The sequence below is a fragment of the Salvelinus namaycush genome, chromosome 33 (assembly GCF_016432855.1).
Source record: "Salvelinus namaycush isolate Seneca chromosome 33, SaNama_1.0, whole genome shotgun sequence".
Classification (NCBI taxonomy): Eukaryota; Metazoa; Chordata; class Actinopteri; order Salmoniformes; family Salmonidae; genus Salvelinus; species Salvelinus namaycush.
In genome coordinates, this window is record NC_052339.1 from 23,794,146 (window position 1) to 23,807,955 (window position 13,810).

General features: G+C 43.5%; 1 protein-coding gene and 1 pseudogene across 1 annotated transcript in view; both read left to right on the plus strand.

Annotated features, from left to right (window-relative positions):
* The first annotated feature begins 212 nt into the window (after nt 1–212).
* LOC120027879 lies at nt 213–8,305 on the plus strand (annotated as a pseudogene).
* A 1,353-nt stretch (nt 8,306–9,658) lies between these two features.
* Nucleotides 9,659–13,810, plus strand: part of prkdc (protein kinase, DNA-activated, catalytic subunit) — a 43,647-nt gene continuing 39,495 nt past the window's right edge. The window contains exons 1-10 of the mRNA XM_038972978.1: nt 9,659–9,827; nt 10,792–10,868; nt 10,984–11,088; nt 11,209–11,283; nt 11,389–11,497; nt 11,750–11,862; nt 13,022–13,121; nt 13,294–13,349; nt 13,475–13,505; nt 13,653–13,810. Coding sequence (XP_038828906.1) covers nt 9,659–9,827; nt 10,792–10,868; nt 10,984–11,088; nt 11,209–11,283; nt 11,389–11,497; nt 11,750–11,862; nt 13,022–13,121; nt 13,294–13,349; nt 13,475–13,505; nt 13,653–13,810 — 993 coding nt within the window. The remainder of the gene's footprint in view (nt 9,828–10,791; nt 10,869–10,983; nt 11,089–11,208; nt 11,284–11,388; nt 11,498–11,749; nt 11,863–13,021; nt 13,122–13,293; nt 13,350–13,474; nt 13,506–13,652) is intronic.

A 13,810-nucleotide genomic window follows, 5' to 3' on the forward strand; every position in this document is an offset into this window, starting at 1 on the left:
TGAGACGGGATGGTAACACCGGTTGCTATATTATTTACAGTAGAAAATAAAAAAGCTTTTTATTTTTATGATAGTACAAACAAAACCTGCGTATTACTCGAGGAGTGAACTTTACACTTGTTAGTGCGTCATGCTTTTCAAAGATGGGCCACCGATAGACATTGGAGAAAATTTTTATAACATCACAACTGAAACTCAAACTAACCTTAGAGATGAATGTTCCGGGAAACGCACTGTTGTCGTTTCGTGCTTGTGATTAAGGCGACTACGAAACTGCTCGAGTGATTCTTGAGATAGTGGACATGAGAATCTGGTCTGATTTCTACTGCGAAAGGGGGCTTCGGTGGACAGCCTTAACAACTATGGCTGGACGCCTCTCATGTGGTCGCTACCAATGTATGTGCTCATTGGTCAATAACTTATACAGATGTTAAATGGGTGTGTCACCGATTAAAACGTTATAATTATAATATTATAATATGCACAACAAAATAAAACAATCCTTACTAGCAGGGGTGCGTTTCCCAAAAACATAAAGGTAATCTTTAACGGTAATAACTACTAACCTGCAAACCGATATTTAATTTCATAATTGGTTAAAATAAGGTCTCCTTATAGCCTCTCTGCTCTCACATGTGCTAACACTTCCAGGTCACCTGTGTACTATGTGACCAATGACCCAATGTGAGAGTTCCCCTGGTCTACAAAACATGAAGCATTAAGATCTTTGTTCGGCCATTGCCTACATCTTAGTACAGTATGTTTTTGGAAATCTCTGGACAGTTCCATTCTAATATATGCCATTTAGCAGACACTTTTATCCAAAGTGACTTAGTCATGCGTGCATACATTTTTACATATGGGTGGCCCTGGGAATCGGACCCACAACCCTGGTGGTGCAAGCGCCATGCTCTACCAACTGAGCTACAGAGGATCATGACACTGTCTTGTCGCCCAACAGGTTTGGCCATCTAAATGTGGCCCACATCCTGCTGGAGAACAGGGCAGAGGTGAACGACGGGAACCGGATGAGGGCCAACGTTTTGACCATGGCGGCCAGAGGCGGCCACACCCAAGCTCCTCCTGGAGAGTGGCGCCTTTGTCGACGACTACGACCACCTGGCGCTTGCCAACGGCATCGCCAACGGCAACAACAACAATAGCATCGGCAGCTTTGGCAGGGACGAAAGAGAGTTCATGGACATCAAGGTGCTCGCCACGGGGTGGCCATTCGCTTGCACCTGGAGTGGGGGGCAGAGGTGAACATTTCCCAGAAGACAACGGACTGGGGCGCCCTCATGCTGGCCATGCTGAGCAGGAAGGTGGGCGTGGCCCAGCAGCTGGTAGAGCGGGGGGCAGACCCGGACCAGGTCAATGTGCTGGCCAAGATGGCCTTTGACCTGTCACTGCAGCTCAAGCAGAGGGATGTCAAGGCCTACCTGGACTCCATCATCACCCTGCGCCCACAGCCAGGTATGGACCAGCCAACGAGTTCACTTCTCTGTCCAGGTCTAACACAGGTGATTTGGTGAAGCACGCTCATGTGATGACTAACCCTGCCTGAGACCTGAACACTTTTGTTAGCTTCCCAAGCTAATGTCCAGACTTTAGCCCGGTGGGCTAAAAGTCTTGTAACACATTGGGGACCCGGACTCGAACCCTGGTCGGTCACACACTGTCTGAAATGAGTTCTCCAATATTTGTTTTATCATTAAGCTTACTTGGAATAGAACAGAACAGATGCCCTGTATAAAACCTTCAGGCTAGGTATCAATTTGTTTAGGAAATGTTATTGTTGGCAGGGCTTGATGCTGATTCAGGGTTCTGTGTCCTGCTGAAGAAACATTCAGGAGAAAAAACTGTAATAATCTTGAAATGCAGTCAGTGGTCACATCTTGGGTGTCTAAAAGAAACAGTCATCATTACAGAATTCCCCCTTTAGACACCTGTTCTCTTTGATGTGCATCTTGTGTTTGGACAAGATGTACACAGGAGGGAATTTGTTCAGTCAGTTACCTATTCTAACGATCACGATGGCTCAGTCATGATACTATGGATTAGGCTATATCTGCAATTTCTGTATAGCTGGAAAGACAATTTATGTCTTTGGTGTGGTGCAGATTGTGTACAATGAATCTTGCCTTCTTTGACTGCATTAGGGCTGAACCAATGATGTGTATAAAGTAAACCCTGGTTTGCTGATTCTATGTAATGGCCAATGAGAGGCTTTGGAGCCACTGGTGCCATATTGGCACTCCCCGGAAGGAGCAGTCCTTCATAGAAAAGAATGGAATTCTAAATTACATGTATTTATTTGTTGTAGTGGGGACATTAACATTAGTACTCTACAGAAATAAATGTCCAATGCAGCTGAAAATGAGCTGTTATTGGCAGAGGTTTGGAACTCTATTTCTTATTGGTCTAACTAATGGTGATGTCACCAGGCAGGCCAAAACTCCATCCCACCAAAACAGGCTGAAATATCAGGCGGTCTTTTCAAACAGCTCTTCAACTAAAACGGCATTATCTTAATTTTTACAATATCACAGTATTATTCTAACCTCATAGTGTGGAATTATATATAAAACACTGCATGCAATCCTTTAAGAAATGTGTTTTTATATATTTTTTTATTTAAATGTTCATGTTCAGTTCACTTAATATTTAAAAGTATGCATTACAGTTAAGGTGTCTGTAATAGAATATACTTGCCAAAAACAAATGTAGACATTAATAAATGTATTTCTATATCTTCCAAACTCTTTTTTTACACTGGAGGAGGAGTACCACCAAAATGGCTGTGCAGTGGCTTCAAAACAGCACCCCCGGTCAGTCATTTAGGGTTAATACATATCATTGGTTTTAACCTAAACAATTGTAAAAAAGATTTTCTACATACATTTTCACAAATGTTTTGCAGTTTAATTGATGCATCAGAAATCTCAAAAGTCACTGCTCACGTAGTGTCCATATCACTCCTGCATTCTTAATGCATACATTATTTGTGTGGTATGCTGTACATCTAAGCACAATAACCTTAACTACAATTCAGGACAAAATTAGGACCAGTCACTTGTGTTTTGAGTTCCCTCATCCCTCTCCCTGGATAGCAGTCATGTGATTGTGGTACACTCTCCTGATGGTTTTGGACTTGTTAAAGACATGTTCCGGTACTTTGGCGACTAAGACAATATTTTTTTGGGGAGGGCTGGATGTTTCAATGTGTAGTTCATACATGCATATACTATGAGCAGAATGACTATCTTACCTCAATTAGCCACAGAATCCCTAGTTTGAAGCTGTGCAGCGACCATTTCCCCTATATTTACCCCCACGTGGGCCAGCCCCCTAGCAATTCAAGTTCAAGCCCCTCGTATTTGAGTGACAGCTAGCAAGAGGCCTGCCCGGCTCAATGGACACAGCAGAGAAAGCGAGAGAGATCGATGACATGGTGCACATATGTGACATAGTACACAATCTTTGGGGAACACTTTTGGCTTGTAAGTGCTACTTTCAGAACTACGGGCTAAAAAGTATACAAAAGTACCAGAGAATCTCTTTAACTTTAGCCTGTACATCTCTCCAGTATTTCTCCACTGAGGGTTCCCTGCCTTATCCTGTTACCCAATGTGACTGGGTTCAGCAGTGGGGTAGTGTGTGGTGGGTAGCATAGTTCATGACCATGTCTTATTGTTGCTTCACCCCTACCAAAAGGTCCTTTGTATATTTATCTTCTGTTCTTTTAACCCCCTCATAGATGACAAGAAGAGGAGACAAGATGTCTTCAGTGCCTTGAAGTTAGGTGAGTTTAGAGGACGCAGACACATGTTAAACAGAGGTTTGCCTTGTGAGAGGACGTATTGCATTGTAAGGGGAAAGCTGTCATATTGAGCTATGTCTGCAAGAGTTGGCATAACACGACCATGCGTGTTCAATATGTAAACCAACCATGAATGTAGGTAAGCCAAGAAGTAATTTTCAAACATCCCCAAAATGGGGCCTATGTGATTTTATGAGAATCTAACATGGCATGTGCACTGGGCAGTCTTACATGGTTGCTCAATGCAGTCTGGCGTAAGTGCTAAACCCTGGGAGGGAAGATTGTGTGGGGTCTGAAAACCTCTCATTCACAACTAACCCTAAATCCTGCGAGGGACAATTGTGTGGGGTCTGCAAGGGTTGAACACATTTGAAACTTTTGGGTGGAGACCAGAGACCTTTGTTTCAGTAAGATTGTCTGTAGCTGAAATTGGGTGGTCTGTGTTAATCCTGTGTGTGTGTGTGTGTGTTCATTTGCATATCTGTGTGTGTGTGTGTGTGTGTGTGTGTGTGTGTGTGTGTATCTCAGGCAACTCCCAACTGGTGAAGGAGATCTTGGAGGAGGACCCGTCCCAGGTGAACATGGCCAACCCGGACGGGGTGTCTCCCCTGATGATCACAGCTGTCAGTGGGCAGCTGGATGTGGTGCAGCTCCTGGTTGAGAAGATCACCTACGTGGACAAACAAGATAGAGTACATGGCTGGACCCTCATGCAGGCCACGTACTATGGGTAAACACGTATGACATGTGGCAGCCATTTTGGTTATGCTTTCTTGTACGACACAGACACCTTCACAAACACACAACGGCTAAAACACTCATACAGCCAGGTTGCATGAACTTTGCTTTTTAGGAGTTGGCTTCATATCTAAGCTTTTCTTCTTTCGTACCTGTGCTCATAGGAATGAAGATGTGGTGAAGTATCTGCTCAATCAGGATGCAGATGTCAACCTGCGAGCCAAGAATGGATACATGGCCTTTGACCTGGTCAAAAGCTGCTGAATGACCCAGGTAAACCACGACTCAACCTGCCACTGCTTCTGGGTGTATTACTTGTGTAGATAGTCAGTGTCAAGTGTTAGAATGCATCTGCACTGTGATATGTGTCGTAACCATTGCTAGTGCTTAGTTCACCAGGGGTGTATTCACTAGGAACCAAACAGGAGCAAACAGAATGAAATTAAACTGGGAGGGACCTACCTGAATTTGTCCAATAGAAATGTCTAAATGTTTTCTGTTTGGAGTAAACGGCTTCCGTTGCAAAACCCTTTGGACTAATGATTACATCCCCGGTAAACACAATACACCCCAGTCACGCTCAGCCATTTGCTTCCCCACAGACACTGAGCTGGTGAGGCTGTTGGCGTCCATCTGCATACAGGTAGACAAAGACAAGGGAAAACACCAGGGCAGGACTCCCCTCACCGGCTCCATGAGCAGGCAGTTTCTCAACAACGTCCCAGTACCACCTGATGACAGAGGAGGACTTAAGCTTATGCACTGTTAAGACCAAGGCCAAATTAAATCAGATTGCAGACCACATTTGGCCTGCGGGCCAGTTGTTGTTTACTCTCAGCTTATTATCATATGACATTACTGTCTCCTTCCTGTCCAGTCGTGCTGGAACAGGATGTCTAACAGGTTCCGGAGGCTCAAGCTGAACCACACTCTAAGGCATGGGCTGTCCTCCAACCGCCTGGCCCCCTTCCCAGACAACCCCGAGGCATCTCTGGAATGCCACCATGAAGGCTGAGAGGAAGTGTGCCACCCCCAAAGGAGTGCCCCCTGCAGCTCTGGGGAGGACTGACATCAGCACAGCGTGGACAGCCAAGAGCAAAGACAGTGGTGACACATGACAAACAAATGTTAAACAAGCTTCCAAAGTTGTTGTTTTGAAAGCTGAATTTGTGTAAATACAGTATAGCCAGTTTAGAACCAGCATGCCAACACTCTAGTCTTGTAAGATGCTGTCCTACTGATTGGATTGTCTGTGGGAAATGGCAATTGAACAAAAGCAGTGGTGTAAATGGTTCCGTAGCAAAACCATCTTGATTCCATGATGTTTTGGAGCTGTTCATTTTTCACAATGGCCATATTCTTACTGAGAGATTTAGTTGAAACATACTGTTTTGTGGTCAGTGGGTGAAACAGTTGGACCTTGGATAGAGGAACATGAGTCAAGTATGGTACTAGACAGTGGCGGTTCTAGCTTGTATGGCTCCCTGGGCATACACCCCCCCATACTGCAATGCTGGTGTGATTGAATTGATTAAAACGTATACTAAACTTCCAGCTGAGAAACGGGGCGTCCCTGACCCGTCTGCCAACGACAAGCTGAAGGCAGTGATCCCACCCTTCCTGCCTCCGTCGAACTTTGAACCGTGGAACTCAGACTGCTCGCGAGTCATCAAAGAAGGCAAGAGTGAAACCCCGCGGCTGCCCATGCCACAGAGGCCCGGCAAAGCCAACCTCAACAGCAATGGCAACTCTGAGTCACATGTTGTCGACGATTTTCGGAAAAAACTATTTTCACTGTATGAAATTGAAAACCGCTGATAGATCGATCCTGATTTTGGAGGAAAGAAAATTATTATTTAATTTCATGCTGTGTCACAGACCTCTATCAGTCGTGTGATGAGCAGATCCATCAAGTTCCCCAGCATCACCAAGGGCCCCTCGTCCACCTCCCCCTCCAACTCAGGCAACTACCACTCCCCCCACTCCTCGGGGCCTCCAACAGTGTTCAACCACCATGGGCCGACTCACACAACCGCTTGGGTACAAGCACATATGTATGCATGCGCTAGGCTACACACACACACAAACACACACACAGATCCCCCACTTTCAGACTTTTCATCTATGAGATTTGGGCAGACACAGCCAGTGCTCGTGCTGCTTCTCATGCGCTGCGTTTCCTCTCTTCCCCACAGGGGGCACTGACTTGTCTCAAATTGCTGCCCAGAGGAAGAGAGCTGCAGGCCTGCTGGATCCTTAGGCCCAGGCAGCAGAGGTCCCAAGCCCCACCCCTGTGCCTGCTCCTGCCTCCACTGTGCCTGACATCAGCCTCCCAGACATCCACAGCACCCCCAGCCTGGTGGCCAGCGATGTCCACTCCAGACGGGTCAGACATAAAATATACCAGCCTTATTATAAGACATTATAAAGGGTCATGCATGCTTACAAAATGTCAGTATTACTAGCAAAAGATGATGAAGTGATATACACACATCTATTTTCTGTGCAGATAGACCTGAAGAAGAGACCTGTCTGGGAACTCCTCCACCTCCAAGAGCACCTCTCCCACCCTGACCCCATCCCCCACCCCTGCCCTCGGGGACTCCCTGTCTTCCGCCTCCTCCCATCCACGCTCCAAGAACAGCGGCGGCTCCAATAGTGGCACCATCACCGACGAGGGTGAGCCTGGGCATATGTGGTTGGTATGAATACTTTAAAAACACACCCTTCCTCTGCTGATCTTTGCTTATCTCTTACTACAAACAGATGAACTATCCAGTATCCTGATGAACAGATGAACTATCCAGCCCATATTCGAAGAGCAAGAGCTATGTGTCATTCACACTATATCATAAGCCAAGTTGTATTTGCTACTTATTATAAAATGTTCATAGCTGTGGCTTACATGTCATTTCATCCAGGGTTGGGGTAAAATCCATTTTAATTCCAGTCAATTTAGGAACTATACTGAAAATCCAATTTACCTTAATGAGGAAAATGTGGAATTGGAATTTGGTTTACTTTTTGAATTGAATGGAATTGACCCCAACCCTGATTTCATCCACTCAGTCAGTCAGTCAGTCAGTGTGCATCCACTACAGGTGGACATGGAGGCTTTCTTTACTCTGACAGATGGAGATTTAAAGGATGGGGATTAAGACAGATGGGCCGAGGTATCAAATACTGGCAGCAATTTCTGAATGCTGGGAAGGTCGTTTTCATTCTTTACTAAACCCCCTTTCTGTGTTCCCTGCCTATCTATTTGTTTTATTTATATCGTGTTTAGTTACCAAAGAGGGTTCACACCTTGATACATCCACTGAAAATATATAAATTATTATGATTCACCTGAATTGTTGCTGCAGGGGAGAGAGAGGCAGATTTTGCAGTAGACCATCCACAACTTCCAGTCCTCCTTTGGCAGCAGTCCAGTAACCCCAGACCACCAGGACATCCACGCTGTGAGTGTTATGACGTCACAAACCCCTAACCAGGATGCAGGACACATGGTGTCTGAATCCAATATTACACATGTTAAAATCCCATCTATAAACCTATGTCCCCATCACTTCCTTAAGTTGCATTCACAGCCTGACTGTAATTAGTAGGCATATATGATAATCATTCTGTTCTGTAGTTCCTACAGGCTGGGTCCGACACCAGGTGCGTGCACCTCTAACAAGAGGTAACAGGCATGACACTCTGATTGAAGACCAACCGTATAGGAAGTCAGAGTTGACCCTATAGCCCAGGTGTGAGGAGACTCTCCTGGACGCCAGCGTTCCAGAACACTCCCAGTGGGGGAGAACGCTGCAGCAAAAAAAACCCTGAAGGGACCCCATGACCCAGGGTTGGGGCCACGACTGGGAGGCGGTCTGCTGCTTAGCGACATAGCACAACGTGATGTGCAGCCATCCTTTATTGCTATGGCAACAGGGCTGTCATAGGGGAGATACAGTAGAGGGAGTGAGCGGATACTAGGAAAGAAAATGCCTAGTCATGTGTTAATGGATGTGGGAGATGAAAGCCTTTAGGCTGAGATTGAGACTGTTGCGACAAGCGCTGATGATGTACGAGAGAGTGAGTACTAAGTGAGAACGGACCTTCAGGCCCAGTTTCCTAGACACAGATTACGTCTAGTCCTGGACTAAAAAGTACATCCAATTAAGAATCTCTATTAAACATGCTTCTGAATCCAGGACTAGTCTTAATCTGTGTCTGGGAAACTGGCCCGTAATGTCTTAATGAATGTGGGAGATAAAGGTTTAAAAGGCTTGAATTAAGATTGTCGCACACTGATGATGTAAGTGATTGGAGGAATTCTGGTTTGCCAGAATGATGAGGGAAGATTGTCCTTATTTTTTTTTTTATGTCTGATTTTCAGTTTTTTTCAGCCTTTCTCTTCTCTTTTTCTACATTCGTTTTGGCTATTTCACTATTGGAAATGTTGTTACTTGTACTAAATCTAGTGATTTGTGTGTGTAAACAAAGTAGGATTTAGTCCGCTGATGAACGTAGTAACTGGCATTATTAAACCTCATGAAAAGATGGACAGTGTTCTTCTTTTGTTAGTATTCAGATTACTGCCAACCTACACATTGCTCTCTACAGACTGTAGAGTGTACACTAACTCAACTTTCTGTGTTATGGTTTTTGGCTTCCAAAATAAATAAATTAACAATATTTCCCTATAGGAATAGAATCGATACTCCATGCCAGTAGATTACGCTGTTTACAGTTGCATGCGTTTAGCGTTGACGACTACAGGGGTATATTCAGGATCTTTTCAGCGTTGCTTTAGCATTTGAAAACGACGATACATTTAAGGTTACTTATTAGACTTGTGACACAATCGCTGCCTGTTGAAAGGCTAATCCATGCTAGAATTAAATTGCAATATAAATTAGAGTTTGATTGAGATTGCTACATTTTAAACAGTTGACATCTGATTTCCGGGTTTAACGTTTTTGAACATCATGCTTGGTCGTGAATATACCTTTGATGGGAGTGTTTAAACTTTTAGATGTATTTCTGGTCGCGCGCGTATGAATGTTGTTGATGTGTTCTAAGGATAGCTAGCAGTAGCTAGATTAGTTTAACATGTCCTCCGACGACAAAGTTAAGGTTGTTGGAGGGATTCAAGGGCATCTTCTGAAACTTCATGCAGCTCTCTCAGATGTCGACACAAGAGATGCAGCGCTAAGATGTCATGACATTATCGGGGACTTGGGGCAAGAATGCATGCTAACGAACAGCGAGAACGAGCTGGGTAAGGTTCACTGTAGTTCTATATAAAGTGTGCAATATATTAACTTAAGTGGTTGTCAGACCCAAACAGCATAACGTTAACTAGCTATGTAGATAGCATAGCAATTTAGCTAGCAAGTATAGATTTGCGCCTACCCTTGGCTTGCTAATGCTGGGGGGGGGGGGTATTCATTTAGCCTATTTTGTTGCAAAACTTTTCTTTAACGGGAAGGGACCTATCTGAATTTGCCTAAAATAAACTCTCGTTTTCGTTTGGAGGAAACGGTTTCTGTTGCAAAACGTTTTGCTACAGAATTGGCGTAATGATTACATACCTTCCCAATGAACGAATACTGGCACAGACTGGGCACCTGTTTGAGACGATGGCCAGAGCCATTTTTTGAGATGCTAATAATCACAGTTACGCATGCGCATTGCACCCATCTTGAATGATGCCAAACGTCCCCATTCATGTCATTTGGGATTAACTATCTAGGTAATAGTGATTTAAGACGCTAAATTAGCATGTGTCTCAATGTTGTTTCATTCTAAGGACTAAAGGGGTCCTTACTTTTTTTGTAGCTCTTGACTATCAGGCCTGCTACATCTGAGGCTCTGGTCAGCAGCGTTGCAGGCTTGTCCACACTATGGGAAGATCTCAGTTGCATTCTCACGTCCTCTCGTAGTCTCTTTCTCAAAACCCATTGGATGAGAGCCAGAAGTCTCTCATTTCTGATCTCCCCCTCCAATGGGTTTTGAGGAGGCGGCGAAAGGAGAGGACACAAGGAGTATGCAATTGAGATCTTCCCTAGCTTTCAACAATCCGTTGGGGTCAGGAGGGCAAGTCCACGCTGATCTAGGATGCTATTCTAATTCTGTAGGGACTATACGACATAGTGTTTTTGTGAAATATAGAATTACCTGTTTGTTTTTGAAGTGGTGAGTGAGTGACATCAAGTCATTGATTGATTTGTTTTCTCTTGAAGCTTTACATGCATCCTTGTTGTTCTCAAATGAAGATGGGTTGCTCAACTTTCTTCGAAAATCACTGGCATGTGAAGAGGTTAGTGCAAATGAATGAGGTCAATGAAAATCTGTTCCCCAATTTAAATGTAGAATGACAGTCCAGTTCTATTTTGTTGTTGTTGCCATGATGACTGGTTCATATTTAAATGCAGCTCCGGGATACAAGAGTTGAGACCATCAGTCTACTGGACAAGTTCTTGCAGAGGATATCTACAAGCGTCAAGGGTTGGGAGAAGACTTATGCCATTGATGTCAAGGTATGTTATTAACTGTTACATTTGATGTATTTTTAAAATGTTTATTTATACATTTTGAAGTGATTTTTATTTGACACCTTGGACTCCTCAGTATTAACGCCATCCTTCCTCTGGTCGTAGGACATATGCTTGGTTGTGTACACAAAGGACAAAGCTGCAAAATGCAAGGCACCAACATTAGATCTCCTGATCAAGGTTAATGATTAACATGCATTCATGTGATAATGTTTTTATTGAAAACTGGTTAAATGACACCATCTTTTTACTAAATGTCAGTTTTCCATTTCCTAACTTTTATAGGTTCTCTATTTAACTAAGGACTCCAGCATTGCTCAGGACTTAAAAGTTGGTAAAATATTCGACAAATTCTATTTCGAGCTCTCCTACAAGAACAAAATCGCAGATACAGGTGAGTGTTAATTTCCTTCTTGATGGGGGTCATATTGACAGTGTAAAAAAGCAGGCACCTTCAAGTAGGTGTCGCAGAATAGCTTTCAATAGAGCCCCACATATTCAACCATGTTTACTGACCTACATTGTAATTCCAATGTTTCCAATGGCATAGGAATCACTGTCTGCTCTCTCTATAATGCAGTATACTATACCTGCAAGTCCTATTGACACTGATTTGTGTTTCTGATTTGTCTTATTTTTTCAATAGTTCTCAGTAAAATCTATGAGCTCTTAGGAGTTTTGGGTGAGGTCCATCCCAGCGAAATGGTCAACCACTCAGATAAACTCTACAGAGCCTATTTAGGAGAGCTGAAACTTCAGGTACATCCCATATAAAGTAGACTAGGGGTCAGCAACAGGTGGCCCGCAGGCCAAAATCGTCCCCTCAAAACAACTGTAAATTCACCAGGAATTCGGCTTAAAACGAGTTTTATTTAGTAAATCTGTTCCCAAGTATTTCCATGAATAAAAAAAGAGACATACAGTTGTGGCCAAATATAAAGACACCCTTTTCTTAAATATTTCCCTATTTCTTCTCAAATAAATATACAAATATGGCCTGCTGAGTGGCGCAGAGGTCAAAGGTGTCACTACAGACCCGGGATCGATCCCAGGGTGTGTCACAACCGGCCGTGACCGGGAGTCCCATAGGGCGGCGCACAATTGGCCCAGCGTCGTCCGGGTTAGGGGAGGGTTTGGTTTGGCTTTACTTTGTTCATCGCGCACTAGCGACTCCTGGTGGCAGGCCAGGTATCTGCAGGCTGACTTTGGTCATAAGTTGAACGGTGTTTCCTCTGACACATTGTTGCAGCTGGCTTCCGGGTTAAGCGGGCGCGAGTTAAGAAGTGTGGTTTGGCGGGTCATGTTTCGGAGGACGCATGACTCGACCATCGCCTGTCCCGAGCACTTTGGGGAATTGCAGCGATAAGATGATTGAAATTGGGGAGAAAAAAGGGGCTAAAAAAAATAATATATACTTTTTAATTTTGTCCATATCAAATTTGTCTTTATTTTCTAAATTACAATTTTAAACTTAAGTTTACAAAAATAAAATTGGTTCTGCATTGTTGAAAATCCATAACAGGTTGTGGAGACAGTTTTTTTCAATTTCATTTTTTTTTTTTTTAAGAAATAGGGAATTATTTAAGAAATGTGCAAGGGTGTCTATCTATTTGGCCACAACTGTATGTGATCGTGTCGCAATGTAATCAAGATATTAAATGATTGTTATTTTCAAGTAACAAGTTGGTCAATTTGCAGTGTACAAATTATTATAATTCTGTTCCGTCCCCCCGTACACATCCGGGCCAACAAAAATCGGCCCTCGGCTGAATCTAGTTGCCTATCCCTGCAGTAGACTGTGTGGTATTTGAGCCGTGTTCATTGTGCAATATTTCGGTCTACAGTTGAATTACAATAGATTTTGTTGTGTGCATTGAATTTCATTTTCTTTTGGTTGCAATGTTGAAACCATTTTTAGATGACTTCATCGACAAAGGAGCCAAAGCTTACTGTTGTGGCTGGATGTTTGAGAGGGATCACGGCACTAATGGTTAATTTCACCAAGTCAGTGGAAGACGGTGTGTGTGTGTTGTGTTTATTGCCTTTACTTAACTGAATGTGTTGCTCATGTATGGAAAGCTTTTTTTCAGTCGTAAATTTTCTGATTGACTTTCTCAGCACCAATAAGGTGACTTTGTCTTCAGGTCATCCTGTATTTTCCCTATTTAATTTTTAATATTTTTTCTGCAGACCCAGGAACCTCAAAGGAAATATTCGAGTATGCCTTGAAGACAATTAGTCCTCAGGTTGGTAAAATGTTATACAATTTGTGCTTTCAATATCCTATGTGGTAGCGTACAGGTTGTCTAATGTGAGCAATAGGACTGTTCATTCATCCTTCCGTTCATTTCACGTCCTCTCTTTTGAACAGGTGGAGATGTGCCGTTATGCTGTCACCTTTGGTAAGATTTACTGCATTGAGTGCCAAATCATTTGCTAAATCATTTGCACTTTCATGACTACTCCTTTGTTTCCATTGCACCAGGCAATCTCAATCAAATGCAGCATTGTTTGAGCTTGACAATAAGCAATTTTTCTACGCTTTGTAGCTGGACTGAGATTATTAGCAAAGCATGCAACTCAATTCAGCCACTTGCTGATGGACCACTACAGAGCCTTGTTTGATGTCATGTCCAAGCTGTGTGGACACATCAACCAAGAGATGAAGAAGACCAGTTACTATGCCTTGGAGTCCTTCCTCAAACAG